At 43.6% G+C, this 22,432-nt stretch overlaps 1 protein-coding gene across 1 annotated transcript in view; it reads left to right on the top strand.

Moving 5' to 3' along the window:
* BRAP (BRCA1 associated protein) overlaps positions 1-22,432 on the top strand; it is a 91,330-nt gene that overhangs the window by 4,945 nt on the left and 63,953 nt on the right. The window contains exons 2-8 of the mRNA XM_069755070.1: positions 9,451-9,612; positions 10,862-11,027; positions 12,165-12,354; positions 13,660-13,773; positions 15,852-16,000; positions 19,770-19,845; positions 20,220-20,358. Coding sequence (XP_069611171.1) covers positions 9,451-9,612; positions 10,862-11,027; positions 12,165-12,354; positions 13,660-13,773; positions 15,852-16,000; positions 19,770-19,845; positions 20,220-20,358 — 996 coding nt within the window. The remainder of the gene's footprint in view (positions 1-9,450; positions 9,613-10,861; positions 11,028-12,164; positions 12,355-13,659; positions 13,774-15,851; positions 16,001-19,769; positions 19,846-20,219; positions 20,359-22,432) is intronic.

Here is a 22,432-nt window from a genome sequence, read left to right as displayed (position 1 = left end):
CAGTTGTGTCTGGATATAAGTACCACTGATGCATATCACCACAAAAAATCAAACAGGGATTTACCCTAAATGGACATCTGTAACAGGGAAAACTCCACTAATGAATATATCCTACAACAAGAAGGAGTAAATACAACCCATCTCCATATATGGTATATAAAGTAACAAATTTTATTATAAATATATAGCACAACATATAAATGAACGCAATAAAGACAAGATACACGCAGAGCTAATGTACAATGGACCTAGGACACTGAAAAGTAACACCATAAGCAGATAGACCTGTAGGGGGCCAAACACCTCTGAATAGAAACCCTGGGACAACTAGTGTGTCATAGAAAGTGCATAGTGCTTAGTTAAGTAGTCCTCTTAATTGCGTGATACTATTAAGCTCGTCCAAATGGGCACAGAGGAATCCAACCCCCCCACCCTATCTTACCCATTAATAGGTGTCAGTGTCCCTCCAAGTAGCCCCGACGCGCGTTTCGCGTTTGCTTCCTCGGACACTGGCACCTATTAATGGGTAAGATAGGGTGGGGGGGTTGGATTCCTCTGTGCCCATTTGGACGAGCTTAATAGTATCACGCAATTAAGAGGACTACTTAACTAAGCACTATGCACTTTCTATGACACACTAGTTGTCCCAGGGTTTCTATTCAGAGGTGTTTGGCCCCCTACAGGTCTATCTGCTTATGGTGTTACTTTTCAGTGTCCTAGGTCCATTGTACATTAGCTCTGCGTGTACCTTGTCTTTATTGTGTTCATTTATATGTTGTGCTATATATTTATAATAAAATTTGTTACTTTATATACCATATATGGAGATGGGTTGTATTTACTCCTTCTTGTTGTAGGATATATCCAGTAGTGTCTGGTAGCATCTTATTCCAATCTCTCAGAAAAAGGTAAGTGTCGGTAGGATGTTGGTTTCAGATCCCCATGCATACGATATTGATAACCTATAGGTCATCAGTATCATTGCAATGAGATCACGTTTGTTGCTATGATTGATTTCTTAAAAGTGAATAGCTTTCTTTTGAACAATTTTTTACAATGCATTTATAACTGTAAATACACTGCAGTACTTATCTTGTGCTGATCATGAGTATTCTCTGGTAAAATAGACCAAATCTACATTCAAGGTTCCACAGAGTTCAGAGCTGAAATCTTCCAGCATTCTTTAAGGCGCCCATACACATTAGACTAATACCAGATGAGTACGTTGATATCAATAGGTTCCGTCAATGGGTCTAGAGTGTATGAACACAGAGTCCGACTGATGGTCGGAAGAGATTTTGATCATGCATCTTGTGCTTAACCCCTTCATGACTGGAGGTATTTTCTTTTTTGCGCTTTCGTTTTTTGCCCCCCTTCTTCCCAGGGCCATGTGCTGGGAAAGATGTGGTCTCACTGCCGGAGTCCACATCAAAGGGAGGGAGTCCGACATTGGCGTACTATTACACCCAATGTCGGAAAGGGGTTAAAGGGAACCTATCAGCAGGTTTGTGCATAGTAACCTACACACAGTGTCAGGTCAGCGCCTTTATACAGATTAAAATGATACATTGGTTAATGAAATCCATTTTGTGGTTGTTGTTTAATCTTTATTTATTTATTCTGACTCCCATGACAGCACCACGAGAGAAGGGATCCTCCCTTCAGGAATAGGAAACCTACAGATACAAAAGGGCGGCACCTCTCCTACACATCAGTTGGTTTCCTGATGGGACTCAGTTCCTACAGTTACCTGCAGGAAAACCATCGGATCCCAGGCCCGGCCGGTCGGCTCAGGTAGCGGGGGTCCCCTACCTCAGCCGGTACGGGGTTCCTGGACACGCCGTAGTTGGCCTCATTGGACGGCATGGCAGTGAGGGAACAGCTGAAAGCGGGGTCCGGAGGATTGCCTTCTCCGGTGAGGGCCTGCGCCAAGGTAAGTATACTCCCTAGGTCTCAGCGGGACGACGGGTGCGGGGCTCTGTGCTCCGGTTCGGCGGTTTCTGGACGCGCTGTGGGAGGCGAAGCCGGGGCCTTGAGCGCGTGGAGGCCCGTCATTGGGTGTTCCTGGGCCTACCTCTCATGCATTCTGCATCTTGGTGTCGCCTTGGTGACGTCGGGGTCTCCGGGGGCCCTTGTCTCCTCACGCTCGGGTCCTTCTGGTGGCGACTGGAGTCAGGAGACTCTGGAGCCCTGCGCACATGGGTTCCTCCGTTCCGGAACCTGAGCACTGGCTGGGGGTGGGAGATTCTGGGGAGGGGCGAGGCATGGCTTGCTGACCCGGATCCAGGGAGGAAGCGCATATAAGGTGAACTCCATAGGGAGACCATACTTCTGGCCCATTACTCATAATCGATGCAAGCGAGCAACAACTGCTGCCACTGCAGCACGAGGAAGTGGCAAGCCAGCACGCTAAGGCCATGTTCACACAATCCTTTTTTTAATGCGGAACCGCCGCGATTTTGCCGCTGCGGGTCCGCAGCTGTTTTCCATGCAGGGTACATTACAATGTACCCTATGGAAAACAGGAACTGCTGTGCCCACATTGCGGAAAATCCCGAAAAAAGCCGCGCTGAATAGCTGCGGTAAAAAAGAAGTACCATGTCACTTCTTTTTGCGGAACTGCAGCGGTTTTGCACCCATTGACCTCCATTGTGAGGTCAAAACTGCAGTAAAACCCGCAGACGAAAAAAATATCTGCGAGTTTTCTGCGGTTTGTGGTACAGAACCGCTGCAGCAGGAAGTGCGTGGGCGGAGTGTGGCTGCCCCCCCGTGCCCCAATCCCACCCCCCCATGCTCCGATGCCACCCCCCCGTGCTCCGACGCCCCCCCCCCCCACCGTGCCCTCATCTCCCCCCCTTATACTTACCGGGCCTCCCGGTGTCTGTCCGGCCGTCTTCTCCCTGGGCGCCGCCATCTTCCAAAATGGCGGGCGCATGCGCAGTGCGCCCGCCGAATCTGCCGGCCGGCAGATTCGTTCCAGGCACATTTTGATCACTGTGATAACCTCACAGTGATCAAAATAAAAAAAAAGGTAAATGCCCCCCCACTCCCCTTTATCACCCCCATAGGTAGTAACAATAATAAAATAAAGAATTATTTTTTTTATTTTTTTTTCCCCACTACAGTTAGAACTAGGGGTAGGGTTAGGGTATTTTCAGCCATTTTAACCCTAAAAAAAAACATCCTAGAAAACACACAGACTCTGCATAAAAAACAGCTCTAAAAACCGCATCAAAAACCGCATCAAAAAACGCACCAGAAAACGCACCTGCGTTTTCTGCCAAGAGCTGCGGTTTTTAGTGCAGAAAAAACAGCAGGGAAATCAGGAACGTGTGAACATGGCCTAACACAGAAGCCTCGAGCCCGACAAAAAACGCAGGATGGTACAGGTCGGGGCCATTTGAGTGATCAATCCAGCCACAGGAGCTCTTCTAGACTGGAGTCAGTGACGTCTGCTGAGAAATCCCTCCCTCGTGATCCGGTACCCATGTTCTGCAGGCACTGGTAAGTGATCTTCGTGATTGTTCACTCAGTGATGCAACCTTCCCCTTATGTTTTCATTCTCTAGGGGAAGAAGTGCACAGTTAAGGCAAACCACAGGGAATACGCCCTCTGTGGATGCCCCCTACCGGACTCTTGTCCAAAAAAGTTATGTTCCCCCTGTGTCCAGCAGATGGTGAGGTCTCAGGAAGGGGGAGGGGTGGAGCGGCAGTAGTTCCAGAATAGACTATATTGCCTGTTGCTATTCCCCCTCAGGTGGCAGAAGGAACTCCCAACTTCGCCGCAAGTTTAAGAGACCTCATTAGAACAGGAGTGAGGGAGTCCATAAGTTCCCTGTCTCAAGGAGAATGTTCTAGATGTAAGGAGCGTAAGAATTGCCAGAGTCAGATTCATCTGCTGATTGGAGGAGGAATGAGGATTCCTGTGATTCATCTCCCTCATCTTCTTCATCTGAGGAAGACTCGAGTCGCTTCTGCCTCCCCCTAGATCGCGTGGACAAATTAGTGAAGGCGGTTAGGGGAACGATGGGGATAGTAGAGCCCTGGGCAGAACTTTCCATGCAAGACGTCCTGTTTAGAGGATTGGATCAGAGGAAACATAGATCCTTTCCCTTGAATGGAAAAATTCAGGATCTGATTCTCTGGGAATGGAAGAGGCCGGAAAAAAGGGGCTCATTGCCTCTGGCTCTCAAACGTAGATACCCCTTTGACAACCCAGCAGTTAATACTTGGGATAAAGTCCCTAAATTAGATGCCGCTGTAGCTAAAGCATCAAAGAAATCCTCCCTACCGTTTGAGGATATGGGGACCCTATAAAGGATCCTCTAGATAGAAAAGTGGACACCTTCCTTAAGGGAACTTCGGAGATGGTGGCCTGGGTCCCTGAGGCCAGCGGTAGCTTCCACTTGTGCGGCCAGATCATTGATGGTCTGGCTTGACCAACTCAAGTCTCAGTTAAAGGAGGGAGCTCCTCGAGAGACTATTTTGGGAGCCCTACCAGTAATTCAGGGGGCCGCAGCTTTCCTGTCCGATGCTTCAGTAGATTCGGTCGGGAAGGCAGCAAGAGCAGCAGGTCTTTCCATCGCGGCCCGCAGGGCCTTGTGGTTAAAATGCTGGCAAAACTGCTTCATGGCGGTATTAGATTTAAAAGACGCTTATTATCATGTGCCTATTCACATAGATTTTCAGCGTTTCCTGAGGGTGGCAGTATCTATTGCGGAAATAGTCTGTCGTTTCTAGTTCAGGGCCCTCGCCTTTGGTCTTTCAGTCGCTCCACGAGTTTTCACGAAGTTAGTTGCCGAAGTCTTGACCCACCTTTAGGAGTCGGACATCTTGATTGTACCCTACTTGGACGACTTTTTGGATCCTCGGGTAAACCTGAAGGAACTATCGGCGGTAGAATTATCAGTTAAGAAAACTCCTTGTGTACCTACAGGGTCACCATGTAAGAATTCTCTCGGACAACCGGGTGGCGCTGGCCTACATCAACCACCAAGGTGAGACTCGATCCAGGACTCTGATGGAAGTAGCGGATCACCTTTTCCAGATAGCGGAAAGGCATTTTCTATCTTTGACAGCGCTACACATAAAAGGAAAAGACAATGCCAAAGCAGACTTTCTAAGTCGCAACATATTAAGACAGGGAGAGTGGTCTCTAAATGGGGCCATCTTCAGCCAGATTGTCCGCATGTGGGGGTCTACCAGACATAGATCTCTTTGCCGCCAGGAAGAAGAGAAAAGTAGAGCAGTTCTGTTCCCTGAACTCCAGGGAAAACCCTGTCATGGTGGACGCCTTCCTGAGGAAGTGGGACTTCAACCTGGCCTACGCATTCCCTGCATTATCCCTGTTACCTCTGGTAGTAAGGAAAATCAGAGAAGACAGGGTGAGGATTATATTGGCTAAGGACTATATCAGTCTGTGATCCCTGGGTGCTTCCAGATCTTCCGGATCTTTTCTCCCAGGGCCCGGTCATCCATCCACAAGTAGCGGGGCTCCACTTGACGACGTGGAGTTTGAAAAGGTGTTATTGAGGGATAGAGGTTTCTCCCCAAATTTAATAACTCCCTTGCTAAAGAGTAGGAAATTAATAACCACTAAGATCTATACTACAACCTGGAGACAATTCTTAGCCACTTCTGAGTTTAAAGTCAAAGAGCGGTACAGCCAAAGAGAGGTACAGTACCTATAGGGCTGATTCCCTTGGGGCCTTATTTAGCTGTGACATCGCTAATACGTTTATTTCCAGATTTATTAAAGCAGCTGGCAGATCTAGGCTCATACACAAAGTAAGGTGCGTACCATGGGACTTGAACTTGGTCCTTTCGGCTATGAGTGAAGCTCTGTTTGACCCCATGGTATCTGCCTCAGTAAGGTATCCCTCAAAGTAGCCTTTTTGTTAGCAATAATATCAGCACATAGAATAAGTGATCTTCAGGCACTCTCTAGATTTCCTCCTTATACACAGTTTCTGGACGACAGGGTAGTGCTTAGGCCAGATCCTGCTTACTTGCCCAAGGTTGCCTCAGACTTCCACAGGTCACAGGAGATAGTCCTTCCTTCCTTTCTCCCTAACCCTGCTAGCCAGAAGGAAGAGAAGCTTCACACGTTAGAAGATGTATGTTAGAGTATCTCTCGGTCACTAATCCTTGGAAAAAGGACGATGCCTTATTTATATCCTTCCAGGGCTCTAGGAAGGGTCATAGAGTTTCAAATTGTACATTAGCAAGATGGGTTAGGGAGGGTATCTCTTTACTATACACAGCAAGGTGGCGGTCCGGCTCCACTGAATTTAAGGACGCATTCCACTCGAGCCATGGCATCCACTCGGGCAGAAACATGGGGAGTTTCCATTGACCAAATATGTAAGGCGGCTACGTGGTCATCTCCTTCCACCTTTTTTAATCATTATAGGCTGGACATGGGTGCTTCTTCAGATCTCACCTTCAGGTTAAGGGTGCTGCAGGCTATACATCTCTGTAATTCTCTCGTGGTGCTGTCACGGGAGTCCGAATAAAGTATTAAGTTACTCACCGGTAACAATATTCTTCGGAAACCCATGACAGCAGCCTTGGTTCCATCCCTTCACGCGTGCGTGCGCACTTCTCCCTCTTATAAGTTTTCACAATTGTGGAACTGTTCAGATTAAAATTTTGCACATATTGTTTGCCATTAACCATGGTGTTCATCTCAAGCTCTGCAATCCAACTGATGCGTGGGAGAGGTGCAGCCTTTTTGTATCTGTAGGTTTCCTGTTCCTGAAGGGCTGATCCCTACTCTCGTGGTGCTGCCATGGGCTTCCGAAAAATACCGTTACCGTTAAGTAACTTAATACGTTTCAGTTTTGAGTTAATGATATGCTTGTGTGATTCGATAGATGCTACTGCGCAGGCGCCGTCTTGGAAAAGGCAATTTTATTACTCCTCTAGCAAGATGGGGCAAATACACTTATTTTAAATATATATAATATTCACTATGTAAACTGGGGGGCAGGTCAGTGAGGGATTAGTGACCTGTCAGAAGCCATATAGATGAATAGCTAAGCAGAGCACCACATGAAGACCCCCCACAAGCCGTCCCGGAGCCCAAACATATCATTAACCCAAAACTGAAAATAAGAATTAAACAACAACCACAAGACGGATTTCATCAACCAAGGTGTCATTTTAATCAGTATAACGGTGCGAACCTGACACTGTGTGTAAGTTACTGTGCACAATGCTGCTGACAGGTTCCCTTTAACCCTGTCTGCCGAATGATTGGCCAAACCATTGTTCAGCCAACAGTCACCTAATGTGTATGGCCAAGTTTACTGACTCTTGCTCAGGTAATATGCATTTTGAGGAAGTCTGGTACTATACAATAATTTTATCAACTGCTTTTACTGCCAGTGGGAAACTGTAAATGCATTAAAGTACAGGCTATAACTCTAAATTGATACAAGATGAATACCATTGAGGGGATTTATCAAAACCTAGTGCAAAGAACAGCAACTAGAGCTCTTCTTCATAGCGTCTTTCATTTTAAAATTGCCTGGGAAAGATTAAAGTGGGACTCTTGCTGCTATAAGCCTTTTGCTCTTGTTACATTTATTTTTGTGTTTCGTAACTATAATAAAGTTACAATTTTTATGATGCTGCCTAATGTATGTGTCTGTCTGTATTTCCCCATGCTGAATACTGTGCTATATATGTTTGAAATTTTAGCTCATCCGTAGATTATTCTCATTACCGCTATTACATCCCCATATTCATTTAATTATAGCACTTGTTACAAATCTACACAACACTATTTAGTGTTAAAGCAGATCTGCTACCAGATTTAACAATACAAACTGCATACATGAATACATAAAACCAACAACAGAATCATAATGATTGAATTCCCTAGAGTAAATAAACAGCAATAGTGCATGAAAATAATATCGGGTACTTGGTTAACATGTTTTTTGATAAAAATACTTAGTGTTTCTAATTGGGACAGACCTAATGCTAATATTAAAAACCTTACTAAGTGACATGAATAAGTAGAGCCGATGAGGCTGATGATTATAATTCAAACGTCAATGTCAGAATGGCTGGATAATCTTTTTCTCACAGCTCAGTCTTCTTCCACCTAGCCTGATGGACACCTCCTCAGTGTTGCTCCTGCTCCTGCTGAGACCTCACACTGCTAAGTACAAGCTGCAGCTGTCAGGCTGGGTGGGCAGAGTTTGTATATGCTCAGACTTGTGCTCTCTTTAAGATCTAATAAATCTAAATAATAATGAAGTTTGTAATGTGAAATCAGATAACAAATTATTAAAAAGATTGTGTTGTTTAATACAAACACTACCCAATTTTTCTATCTCTGTGTTCTACCTCAGACAATCAGAGAGGAACACCAGTTTCTTCCTGTTCCGTCTATTTGAGGTTTTTATAAAGTGGGTGGTGGTTTTTTTGTTTTTTTTTTTTCTTTTGTAACACTAACTGTTCTATTAATTGCTCCAGCCACTGCATCCTGTTGATTGGTCAAAAGTTGAGTTAAATAAAAATTGAGTTAAAAACCTTGTAAGAAGGTCCTTTTGATTCTACCTCTGTTTTCCCGACTTGCTCTGAGTCATTTCATCACATGGAGCGCAGTATGAGAAATCTCGGATTTGCAGTTGGGCAGTTCTTTAGCCTTCTCTGGGAGCGTTCGTCCCGCCCTCCTTGTTCCCAGATGCTGCGAATCGCCGCTCAGCAGCTGATTTAGCAGCCTGTCAGTCTCAGACACTGCTGAACTGTGATTGTAGGAAAGGTGGAAGTGTACACCCCCAGAGAAGACAGAAGAAACGCCTGTAGTCAACAAGCAGAGATTGCACATACTCCACTGCAAAAGTAAAAAAAAATGTTAATATCTCTGCAATGGAGTGGTGTGGCACAAAAGGAAAAGAGTGTTAGAATCAGGAGGGCTCAAGGATTTGCACAAGGTATTTAACTCAATTTTTTTGAAAAGTGACAGGTCCTCTTTAAGTCCAAAGCTCTGCAGCAATTTATCAGTTTCTTTAGCTGATTTTTTTTACTTTCAATCATTTGGTGTAAGAACAATCTATGAATGTGTATAAATACATTCTCACATCAGTCTGTCACTTTACTAGACACATTTAGAGATTGGCACTGACACTTTAGGGACTCTTTGGATCAATAACAATCTGGAGATGTGTGCTTTTTTATCAATAAGCATTGCTGTGATAGACGTTTTTATGATGGGTAGCCCTACGGCATATTTCCCTTTATTAGGGGAGCAGTGCTGCCTTTCACTGAGGAGCAAGATGTGATTTATGATTGTTCAAAGAGGATCCAATTACTTTGAGCTGCAGAGTGCCTTGATGGTTTAGCAAATTCACAGGATGGTTTGACCATTGCTGTATATTTTATTGTTTTCTGTCCTTCCTGTAAACCACAACACATTAATATTTATGTTCCTGCCTAGCCACCGAGATGTCTGATGAGGAAATTAGAGAGAAGACGTTACGTACTGCAGCAGCCTCTTTGGAAGGCAAGACGCCAGTGGAAAAAACATCAATTCTGCATCAGCACATCGGAAGAAGAGAAATGACAGATATGATCATAGAAACCATAGGTCCAAGCCCAGGTGAACATGATCATGCAGCCTGCTTCACTATAATGTGGGGGTTTCCTTGATTTTGATATAGGGTCCAGAAATATAATCACTTTGTAGTGTCAGTAATGCTAATTATGCAAATTGTCTCTTCAGAGAGGAAGAAAACTAGAACTCTAGTGCCCCCTATTGGAAGTAGCAATCCTACAAGTCAATGTCGACCCTTTAACGAGCCTTGTCACATGATTTAGGATAATAGCCAAACCAGAATCTCAATTTGCAGACACTGTGTTTCGGGGTACTGCCCCTCGTCAGTGCAAAGTGGAGATCTGGCTTGGCTGATTGAGAGGCGTCTGACCGTTATCCAAGAAGTATCGGATAGCGTCAGTAATGCAATAGATGTGATGATGTCCCGACCACTTGGGATTGCAGCCAATCAGGGGCCTCAGCAGTCCGGCCAAGACCTCATCACTTCTTGTCCAATGTGATTCTCCATCGCAGTATAATTGCGCTGATGTCAAGCTTGCTTAAGTTTTTTTCTTTAAAGTGGTAAAATAAAAAATTCAGAAGTTGACATTAAAAAAAATGATTTGTCTCCGTTTTTCAATATCTGTAATTTTTTTTAAAAAATTTCAATGACTAGCTTCATTGATTAAAAAAAACAACAACAATTTTTATATATTTTTAAAACTTTATTTTTTTTTAACTATATTTCTTAGTTCCCTAAGGGTTCTTGAACTTGTGATTTTCTGATTGCCACAGTATTTCAGTATATAGTGTAATTCGTATTCTTCCATGAAGCTGAGCCCTAGGCCCTCGGCTGCCATGCAGCCCATCTCTAACAATGAGTGAGCACTCCATGTGAATGCCACTGTCAGAGATTGATAGCCTTATCTGAATGATTAACCGCGATCGGAGCTCAGCTGCCGCCAGTTGGAGATATATACGGTAGGTGGCTATGTAACAGCTCCTGAACCCCCTCCACAGCTTGACTGTGAAGAATGCGTTGCACACAGTAGAATATCAGTGAACATTTTAGTAACTGGCACAAAAGAAATGCTGTGTGCCAGATATCTATTCCAGCCACTCCAAGCATGTATGTATTTGTAGGTATCTAGGATGATCCATATGGCGGTTGTATCCATGGCCTCAATAGAAGCACAGCAAGAGGGACAGGTTTATTCATGTGTTTTACAGCTTCATATACATTATGAACTATGCACCATCTTTTTCGTTTAGCCAATTAAGATCAGTTTATTTCAACCTCTTTTTTTTTTTCTAGTTGTCCAAGAAGTCTCCAGCACAGAAAAAACAGATGACCCTTCTGAAACTCCCAGTCAGACCACTCCAGACTCTCCTTCGAAACAGCTACCTGAGCAAATCACTTTCTTCAGTGGGAATCCTTCCGTGGAAATAGTTCATGGAATAATGCATCTATATAAGACAAAGTGAGCACATCAATTGTAAGGCTTGCCTTTATTGATGTAGGCGAAGATTAAATGTGACAACAGAGACTGGTGCCAGGGGACCAGGGAGGGACTGGTACCAGGGGATCGGGGAAGGACTGGTGCCAGGGGACCGGGGAGGGACTGGTGCCAGGGGACCGGGGAGGGACTGGTGCCAGGGGACCGGGGAGGGACTGGTACCAGGGGATCGGGGAGGGACTGGTACCAGGGGATCGGGGAAGGACTGGTGCCAGGGGATCGGGGAAGGACTGGTGCCAGGGGATCGGGGAAGGACTGGTGCCAGGGGACCGGGGAAGGACTGGTGCCAGGGGACCGGGGAAGGACTGGTGCCAGGGGACCGGGGAAGGACTGGTGCCAGGGGACCGGGGAAGGACTGGTGCCAGGGGACCGGGGAAGGACTGGTGCCAGGGGACCGGGGAGGGACTGGTACCAGGGGATCGGGGAAGGACTGGTACCAGGGGATCGGGGAAGGACTGGTGCCAGGGGACCGGGGAGGGACTGGTGCCAGGGGACCGGGGAGGGACTGGTGCCAGGGGACCGGGGAGGGACTGGTGCCAGGGGACCGGGGAAGGACTGGTGCCAGGGGACCGGGGAAGGACTGGTGCCAGGGGACCGGGGAAGGACTGGTGCCAGGGGACCGGGGAAGGACTGGTGCCAGGGGACCGGGGAAGGACTGGTGCCAGGGGACCGGGGAAGGACTGGTGCCAGGGGACCGGGGAGGGACTGGTGCCAGGGGACCGGGGAGGGACTGGTGCCAGGGGACCGGGGAGGGACTGGTGCCAGGGTGCCCATAATACTGTATGGAGGACTATGCTGTCTGGTTTCTGAGCTATTGATATCATTCATGTAATGTAAGAAGTAATTGAAATCTTTGACATTGTACTATACCTATATTTCTCTGCAGTATCTGAGCATGATTAATTGTGGTATGTGTTAAAGGGACCCACTGAGACTCTTTTGCCCGAAGCCCCCTTTTAAATCTATGGGAAAAATTTAGTAGATTAGCCAGTGCCATAGTATTATCGTAGCGTTGTCATCGTCGGTCTATTGTTGACTATATATAAAAGTTTTGTTATCCATTTCACGTTTAGCACTTTTTGTTTGTTTGTTTTATTTTAGTAAGATGACTTCATTGAAAGAAGATGTCAGACGTAGTGCAATGATCTGCATTCTTACAGTTCCGGCTGCTATGACTAGTCATGATTTGATGAAGTTTGTGGCTCCATTTAATGAAGTTATTGAGCATATGAAGATAATCCGAGACTCCACACCAAATCAGTACATGGTTCTCATAAAATTCAGCGAACAGGTACAGTCTGCCATCTCAAAAATACGTTCCAGTAATGAATACACAGTTCTTGTACCTATCACTTACAGTTTTTTTTTTTTTTTTGTTTAAACCAGACAGTTCTAGAACTATTGTAGGAAAAGGTACATTATGGTACTACGTGTAAAACTACAAATGTTCTTGTTCTTCAGTGTTGGTACCATTTCCTTCTAAACAATTAATGCGTTCATATACACATAAACCAGTATGTGACTCCACCTTTACTCACTTTGGACTTGGAAGTCTTCACATGCATCTCACACAATCCACATATTGAATCCAAACAACCCTGAGGATAGGGAAAAAAGGGAACCATGCCACGCACGATCTAAGTGCAGTAGAAACTAGGTGTAAATTGCACGCTTATATAATTGCACTCACCTAGTCAAAGGCGAAAATGAAGCATTGAAAGGGGATCCGACAGGAATCCAAGGGGAACAGTCTGCAGCTCTGCCGACTGGGGCACACGGAAAAGACCCTCAGACATCCGTGGTAAACAGTAGATACCAAGGAAAATCCCAGTATGTAGCCGGGGGCTCCCATGCAGAGGTTCTCATAGATGCTTTATTGAGGTAATAAAAAATTACAGGACAACGCGTTTCGACTCCTACACCCTGGAGTCTTCTTCAGGTCATAAAAAAATAAAATCATATCAATAATATTTATTTTTTAATGACCTGACGAAGACTCCAGGGTGTAGGAGTCAAAACGCATTGTCCTGTAATTTTTTAATACCTTAATAAAGCAGATATTTATATATAACATCTATGAGAATCTCTACACGGGAGCGCCTGCTACATACTGGGATCTTCCTTTCTATCTACAATCCACATATTCCAATTATAAATGTAAATATTTTCTCTACAATTGCTGTCTTATCCTTTCCCCCAATTCTGCAGCTCTCACTGCCAAATAGTACATGTGTTATTTTTTTTTCTGAGAATATGGCACTATTTTTTTCTCTATTGTTAAATTAAGCATCAATTGACACTAGAATGTGCATGGGTTGTGGGCAACAAAAGACTCCCAATCCATGTGACTATTTGACAGATGTGGAGAAAAAAAAAACCTATGACAAAAGTGACTGATCTAGTGTAGCATTGTGTATGACAAGGGCGATGGTGCTGTGCTGAACTGTCAGGTGACCGCATGAGAAAAATGGAGCTAATGTTCACTTGTCATTGGAGCCTCAGGACACATGCATCACCACCATTAGTTTATGGCCAGTGTATTCTGCTTTTCCCAAATCAAAGGAGTACATGGTCTACCTTTCTTATGTATATTTAGGCAGATGCAGACAGCTTTTATATGTCGAATAACGGACGTCAGTTCAACTCTATTGAAGAAGATGTATGTCAGCTGGTCTACGTGGAAAGGGCAGAGGTGTTTAAATCTGAAGACGTGAGTATATTCTATTAGTTCGTATATATTTGTATCCACTTACAGGGGAGGTTTATTATCTTATTCCGGTTTTATGGCTTCATTTTGTCATTGTATTACTAAAATGGTCATGACTTAATTTACCTTAAATTGTTTCTCCATCTAACAATTGCTACAATTTTCAAGAATTCGCATAATTTTTGGTCAATTTTATTTCACTATCAAGGTTGCATAAAATGGATGAGTGGCTTTCTGGTTTTTGTCTCCTGCCCTTTAAGAATATAATTTTACTAAGACTTGTGTTTAATAGGATAGTCTAAAACCAAAACCCTGCTGGTGTAAGGCGCTAAGTGTACTGAACCTTATTGAACATTTGTAAGATCCTGAAAAATGGCCTAGAAAAGCCTGTTGAAAACCAGACTGCTCTCAAATGGTTGAGTAATGTATAAAAATATAAATCAATCGCACGTAATATATGCAAAATAAAAAGTGGAAAGGAGAGAAGTTGTGCAGTCAAAGATGTTGGGGAAAGGAAACCTAGAACTCAAAAATGTTACAAAACGAAGAACATTTTACCTCCTGTGAAATATGAAGGAAGCTCTGTTATGGGTTTTTTTTGTGGCTTTTTTGCCGCATCCCGACCAGGGTGTCTTGAATCTGTGCAGGGTACAATGAAATTTCAAGGCTACCAAGGCATTCTGGAGCGAAATGTGCTCCCTGGTGTCAGAAAGCTTGGTCTGAGTCACAGCTCCAACGACCCAAAACAGATAAAAAGATCTAATCCTTCGTCTGGAGAAGGCACCTCTTATACTTTTATACTTGAGCCAGCTGGAGCAGTTTGCTCATGAGGAGTGGGACAAAGTGCTTGAGGACTGGTACAGATGTTTCATTGACAGTTACAGAAATCATTTGTTTGCAGTGATTACCTTTAAAAAGATTGTGCAACAAAATATTACGTGAACCATCATTTTTGTCCAGGCCATTTTCATTAGGGGTTTTTTTTTGTTTGTTTTTTGACATATACCATGTACAAAAATAAGTTGGAAAGCCACATTAGTTCTTGTAATTAATCTATATTTCTGCATTATCTGAAGCTGTTCATACATATAACCTGTTGGCTTAATGCTCACTATATCCCAGCTTCCCCATGTATATGCATGCTCGACCGTGTCTGCTTGATTTCTTCAATGGGGAGGGCAGATTAAAAGTCCATTTACATGATCCGACCTGCAGCCACTGAACGACTGCCGATCGGCTATTCACTGGTCACTTAATGATTTGTTCTGACAGTCCAACCAGAATTCTATGCACACAGAATGTCTGTTGATATTATCGTTCTATGCACATAGACTGCCATATTATCGGCAGCAGCACGTCCTGTATACAAATGGCAATGTGCTGCTGAGAATGATTTTGATGCCAGCTTGAACAAATCACCCGATAAACAAGCGTTTTTTCTCGTTCATTGAAAGAATGCTGACATATTTATACAAGCTAATAATCGGTGAGCAAGTGTGCTAAGGGATGCTCATCTAAATGAGCCTTAAAGGGACATTCCCATCTCAAGATCCTATCCTATTATGTAGTAGTTATAATAATAATAATAATAGCAAATACGTTGATTGAGAAATGTAGTAGAGTTCTTCTGATTTACTATGTCTTTTACCCAGTGTACAGGGCATTGTAGTAGCGTAGATCCATGGCTACAACCACTAATAAGTAACTCACTGTATGAGTGGTCGTAACCATGGATACCTAAGCTACTGCAATGCCCTGCAGATTGGGTAAGCGACATTGCAAATCAGAAGATCTTTACTACCTTTCTAATTGGAGGTATTTGTTAATATTATTATTACCTACATATTGGAATAGGATCTTGGAGATGGGAATGCCCCTTTTAAACCATTGTCAGCCAGAATCAGCGGGTTTGGATACGTTTTATTTGTGTTTGGGCATCTTCACTATAAGGTATCGGGACATTTCTCATGCATTAAAAGCAGAATATAAGTGGTTGTGTAAATGTTAAAAAATGCATTGTCTGTGCAATGATACAAGAAAACTGTATAATGGATCTATACATTTTATTTTTGCAATGTCAGGGTGCCAGTTTACCAGTGATGGACCTCACCGAGCTCCCCAAGTGTACCGTTTGCCTGGAGAGGATGGATGAATCTGTTAATGGGATCCTAACTACTCTCTGTAATCACAGCTTCCACAGCCAGTGTCTGCAGCGCTGGGAGGACACCACGTAGGTGCTTTTGGGGTTTAATCATATTTTCTTTTTTACTTTTGAAGAAAAAGGTAAACATTCAGTTCATGTGTCTTTGGTTGTCTCATATACCTTTAAAGGTATCCTAATTTTTCATCTAATGCATATCCATATACCCGTATAGAGTAGTTACCATCAGTGACATTTTTGTTTTTAACCCCTTTCTGACATCTGGCGTAAATGTACGCCGATGTTGGACTCCCTCCCTTTGATGTAGGCTCCGGCGCTGAGCCCACATCTTTTCCGGCACATGTCAGCTGGTTTCAACAGCCGTGGGTAGAATCACGATCCACCCGAGTCTGTTAACTAGCTAAATGTCACTGTCAAACTCTGACAGCGGCATTTAACACATGCTTCCGGCAAGCACTCCAGAAATCCCGCCCATCAGTGACCCTGTCATGTGATTGCTGGTCACCGATGGGTTGGCATGACAACCAGAGGTCTCCAGCAGACCTCTATGGTTGTCACTGCTAGATTGCTATGAGCGCCACCCGGTGGTCTCCCATGGAAACTATTGAAGCATGATTAAAGTTAAAAAAAAATAAAAATAAAATTTTTTAAAAATATAAAAGTTCAAATCACCCCCCTTTCGCCCCATGCAAAATAAAACAAAAAAATAAATAAACAGACATATTTGGTATTGCCACGTTCAGAATCGCCCGATCTAGCAACATAAAAAAGAATAACCGGATCGCTAAAAGGCGTAATGAGAAAAAAAGTCAAAACACCAGAATTCCGTTTTTTGGTCAGCGCAACGGGCTATCTGCACCAAAATGGCATCATTAAAAATGTCATCTCGGAACGCAAAAAATAATCCCTTACCCAACCCAAAATCACGAAAAATGGAGACGCTACGGGTATCGGAAAATGGCGCAAATTTTTTTAAAAAAAAAATTTTTTTAAACAAATTTTGGAATTTTTTTTCACCACTTAAATAAAAAAGAACCTAGAAATGTTCGGTGTGTATGAACTCGTAATGACCTGGAGAATCATAATGGCAGGTCAGTTTTAGCATTTAGTGAGCATGGTGTAAAAAAAAGGAAAAAAAAAACTGGGATTGCACTTTTTTTGCAATTCCATTTTTGCAGTTTGTGATGTATTAAAACCAATGTTGTCTTTCAAAACTACAACTCATCTTGTAAACAACAAGCCCTCACGTGGCCATTTTGACCAAAAAGTAAAAAAAAGTTATGGCTCTGGGAAGAAGGGGAGCAAAAAATGAAAATGGAGAACCAAAAACACCTCTGGTCGTTAAGGGGTTAATACAACTGTATAGCATGTTGAAGTTCTACCTCTGATACCTGATGACAGATCTCTCCCCCTTGACACCTTTTATTCTCTGGCAGCGGGCGAGGAGAAGCTGCGCTCCACAGGCAACATATATCAGCTGTCAGGTTCCCTTTCATGACCTTGGGATTTTTCGTTTTTCCGTGTTTGTTTTTCGCTCCCCTTCTTCCCAGAGCCATAACTTTTTTATTTTTCCGTCAATTTGGCCATGTGAGGGCTTATTTTTTGCGGGACGAGTTGTACTTTTGAACGACATCATTGGTTTTAGCATGTCGTGTACTAGAAAACGGGAAAAAAATTCCAAGTGCGGTGAAATTGCAAAAAAAGTGCAATCCCACACTGGTTTTTTGTTTGGCTTTTTTGCTAGTTTCACTAAATGCTAAAACTGACCTGCCATTGTGATTCTCAAGGTCAGTACGAGTTCATAGACACCTAACATGACTAGGTTATTTTTTATCTAAGTGGTAAAAAAAATTCCAAACTTTGCTAAAAAAAAAAAAAAAAAATTGCGCCATTTTCTGATACTCGTAGCGTCTCCATTTTTCGTGATCTGGAGTCGGTTGAGGGCTTATTTTTTGCGTGCCGAGATGATGTTTTTAATGATAGCATTTTGGTGCAGATACGTTCTTTTGATCGCCCGTTATTGCATTTTAATGCAATGTCGCGGCGACCTAAAAAACGTAATTCTGGTGTTTCGAATTTTTTTCTCGCTACGGCGTTTAGCGATCAGGTTAATGCTTTTTTTTAATTGATAGATCGGGCGATTCTGAGCGCGGCGATACCAAATATGCGTAGATTTGATATTTTTTTTATTGATTTATTTTGATTGGGGCGAAAGGGGGGTGATTTAAACTTTTATATTTTTTTTTATTTTTTTCACATTTTTTTTTTACTTTTTTTTTTTTTACTTTTGCCATGCTTCAATAGCCTCCATGGGAGGCTAGAAGCAGGCACAACTCGATCAGCTCTGCTACATAGCAGCGATCTGCTGATCGCTGCTATGTAGCAGAAATGGAGGTGTGCTGTGAGCGCCGACCACAGGGTGGCGCTCACAGCCACCGGTGATCAGTAACCATAGAGGTCTCTAGGACCTCTATGGTTACCATCCAGACGCATCGCCGACCCCCGATCATGTGACGGGGGTCGGCGATGACGTCATTTCCGGCCGCCCGGTCGGAAGCGGTAGTTAAATGCCGCTGTCTGCGTTTGACAGCGGCATTTAACTAGTTAATATGTGTGGGCAGATCGCGATTCTGCCCGCGCCTATTACGGGCACATGTCAGCTGTTCAAAACAGCTGACATGTCCCGGCTTTGATGCGGGCTCACCGCGGAGCCCTGCATCAAAGCAGGGCATCTGACCTCGGACGTACTATTCCGTCCAAGGTCAGATAGGGGTTAAATTTAAAATGTAAAAGGATGGGAGAATTGCAGTTTTACTGGCCCGCCATCTCCAAAAAAGAGTTAAACAATAATTTCTATGTCCTCAAAAAATGGTTCCCATCTTTTCTAGACAACAGTGCATTGGCTAATTAAAAAACAGCAAAAAATAAACCCCTAGCCTTGTTCCTACATTGACCTGTAGTTGTGCTTTAGCCTGTGTAGTTTGTGCCTGCTCCTCTATGCCATAATCTAGTTATGTCATCTGCACTGAGCATCGGGCACTTGCTCCAGCATTGCATTCATGGCATTGGACTGTAGCTTCTAAGAAATCAGAACATGTCCCTGGCCTCCCGGTACCATAGGACAGCTTCCCAAAACTGGGACTATCCTGCTGGATCCAGAGTTGTAAGATACGATTTTATGTTTCTGCTCACTTGCATCCCCAACCTGTACGACTGCAAAGGGCCCAAACACTGCAGGCTGATGTATAGGACTAAGCAGACACACATGATGGAGATTATCCTTGGCTCTCACTAGCTGTATTGCCTGTTTGCTGACACAGGGGGGATGCTGTGATTGCAAACATCTAAAAAAGGTTAAGAATTTGACTACTAACTGTAGATTAGGTGGGGTTCAGAGCAGATTGTGTTCCTTGGAGGGGTTGAAAAGGCTGTGTATAATGCTATTTGTTCTGCCCTAGATGCAGTAGTTACGGTATGTGTTTCTATGTATAACACTTTATTCGTTGCAGCAGTTGAGTTCGGAATCTGGGGAATTTATGAGCTGCGGACTTCCTCCGCCCACCCTCCTGGTGATTGTTTTTTTTTTTGTTTTTTTTATTATGCACTATAATAGCCAGATAGCTGTCAATCAAGAGCAGGGGGCAGTGCATTAATAGTCTAGACTCAAAGCCACATCTCTGCTCTGATGCCGATAAACTACAATCGGCCAGAACACAATCCTTTTTCCCAGGAAAATGCAGATCTCCCGTCGGAGTGCCTGGCACTACTGCATGCTGCCTGCCCCGACAGCCATTCTGATAGATCCCCCATCTTAACTAATTTGTCTTCAATGTTACAGATGTCCAGTGTGTAGATACTGCCAGACTCCAGAACCGGTGGAAGAAAACAAATGCTTTGAGTGTGGCGTCCAGGAAGTAAGTCCGTGTTGTGAATCCCTGCACTGAAAACATATGGCCTCTTTCCTCCTGCGTGTCCTACATGGAGCAAATTGTTCTTCTGGCAGAAGTAATGTTTGCATAATGGAACAAAAGTGCTAATTCAATCCATAATCCCTTGTGTTTTTACTCATGCATATGTATCCGCTTATAGTGCAGAATTATAGTTGACTACTTTCCTGCTAGTTCTTTATTTTCCAATAACTCGACCATTTTCTCTATTGCATCATTGTTTAATCGCATACATATGACAATACATGTATCAATTTGTCAGGAAACTTTTTACTTTGCTGTTACAACTGAAATATTGTATAATTGTGCAATACTATACTGACCTGCTTTCATTCTTGCAGAACCTCTGGATCTGTTTAATTTGTGGCCACATTGGCTGTGGTAGATACGTTAGCAGACATGCATATAAACATTTTGAGGAGACCCAACATACTTATGCAATGCAGTTGACCAATCATAGAGTCTGGGATTATGCTGGAGGTAAGAGTGCCAATATGTCTATATTTAGATTAGGGTAGCCTTAGACATGTCGGTTTTGGGTGGAGCAAAAAGCAATGTATCCACCAGAAACTGGATTTAAAATGGCCATCTGAACCTGATCATTGCAATGTATGATTCTCTAAGTGTTTGCAAACAACTTCTATTGTTCTGCTGTTAACCTGTTCAATGCTGCCGTCACTCTATCGGCGACATTTAGAACGCTGGCTGAGGGCGGTGCTCTGTTCTGTCAATCACGACACCCCACTCTCCTCCCCCACTGCAATGTAATCATTTGGTGCTCATGAGTTGCCATAATCATAGACTCCCTCCGCCTGCTAGCCCCCGTACCTATCATGATGGCACTGCTAGGGCTGGGCTTCATAGCAGACCGTGATTTTTGCTATACACACCAATAACACAGGCTCAAGCCCCCGAATGAAACTAAAAATATATATACAGTACAGACCAAAAGTTTGGACACACCTTCTCATTTAAAGATTTTTCTGTATTTTCATGACTATGAAAATTGTACATTCACACTGAAAGCATCAAAACTATGAATTAACACATGTGGAATTATATACTTAACAAAAAAGTGTGAAACAACTGAAATTATGTCTTATAGTCTAGGTTCTTCAAAGTAGCCACCTTTTGCTTTGATGACTGCTTTGCACACTCTTGGCATTCTCTTGATGAGCTTCAAGAGGTAGTCACCGGGAATGGTTTTCACTTCACAGGTGTGCCCTGTCAGGTTTAATAAGTGGGATTTATTGCCTTATAAATGGGGTTGAGACCATCAGTTGTGTTGAGCAGAAGTCTGGTGGATACACAGCAGCTAAGTAAAGAAAAACGAGTGGCCATCATTACTTTAAGAAATGAAGGTCCGTCACTCCGAAAAATTGGGAAAACTTTGAAAGTGTCCCCAAGTGCAGTGGCAAAAACCATCAAGCACTACAGAGAAACTGGCTCACATGAGGACCGCCCCAGGAAAGGAAGACCAAGAGTCACCTCTGCTTCTGAGGATAAGATTTTCCGAGTCACCAGCCTCAGAGATCGCAGGTTAACAGCAGCTCAGATTAGAGACCAGGTCAATGCCACACAGAGTTCTAGCAGCAGACACATCTCTACTACAACTGTTAAGTGGAGACTTTGTGCAGCAGGCCTTCATGGTAAAATAGCTGCTAAGAAACCACTGCTAAGGACAGGCAACAAGCAGAAGACACTTGTTTGGACTAAAGAACACAAGGAATGGACATTAGACCAGTGGAAATCTGTGCTTTGGTCTGATGAGTCCAAATTTGAGATCTTTGGTTCCAACCACCGTGTCTTTGTACGACGCAGAAAAGGTGAACGGATGGACTCTACATGCCTGGTTCCCACCGTGAAGCATGGAGGAGGAGGTGTGGGGGTATGGGGGTGCTTTGCTGGTGACACTGTTGGGGATTTATTCAAAATTGAAGGCATACTGAACCAGCATGGCTACCACAGCATCTTGCTGCGGTATGCTATTCCATCCGGTTTGCGTTTAGTTGCACCATCATTTATTTTTCAACAGGACAATGACGTCAAACACACCTCCAGGCTGTGTAAGGGATATTTGACCAAGAAGGAGAGTGGTGGGGTGCTACGCCAGATGACCTGGCCTCTACAGTCACCAGACCTGAACCCAATCGAGATGGTGTGGGGTGAGCTGGACCGCAGAGGGAAGGCAAAAGGGCCAACAAGTGCTAAGCATCTGTGAACTCCTTCAAGATTGTTGGTGACTACCTCTTGAAGCTCATCAAGAGAATGCCAAGAGTGTGCAAAGCAGTCATCAAAGCAAAAGGTGGCTACTTTGAAGAACCTAGAATATAAGACATAATTTCAGTTGTTTCACACTTTTTTGTTAAGTATATAATTCCACATGTGTTAATTCATAGTTTTGATGCCTTCAGTGTGAACGTACAATTTTCATAGCCATGAAAATACAGAAAAATCTTTAAATGAGGTGTGTCCAAACTTTTAGTTTGTACTGTGTATGTATATGTGTATATGTATGTATGTATATATATATATATATATATAAATATACACA

This window comes from Ranitomeya imitator, chromosome 1, assembly GCF_032444005.1.
Source record: "Ranitomeya imitator isolate aRanImi1 chromosome 1, aRanImi1.pri, whole genome shotgun sequence".
In the NCBI taxonomy this organism is placed as follows: Eukaryota; Metazoa; Chordata; class Amphibia; order Anura; family Dendrobatidae; genus Ranitomeya; species Ranitomeya imitator.
Note: the sequence above shows the minus strand (reverse complement) of the source record. Positions and strands in the feature narration are given on the sequence as shown.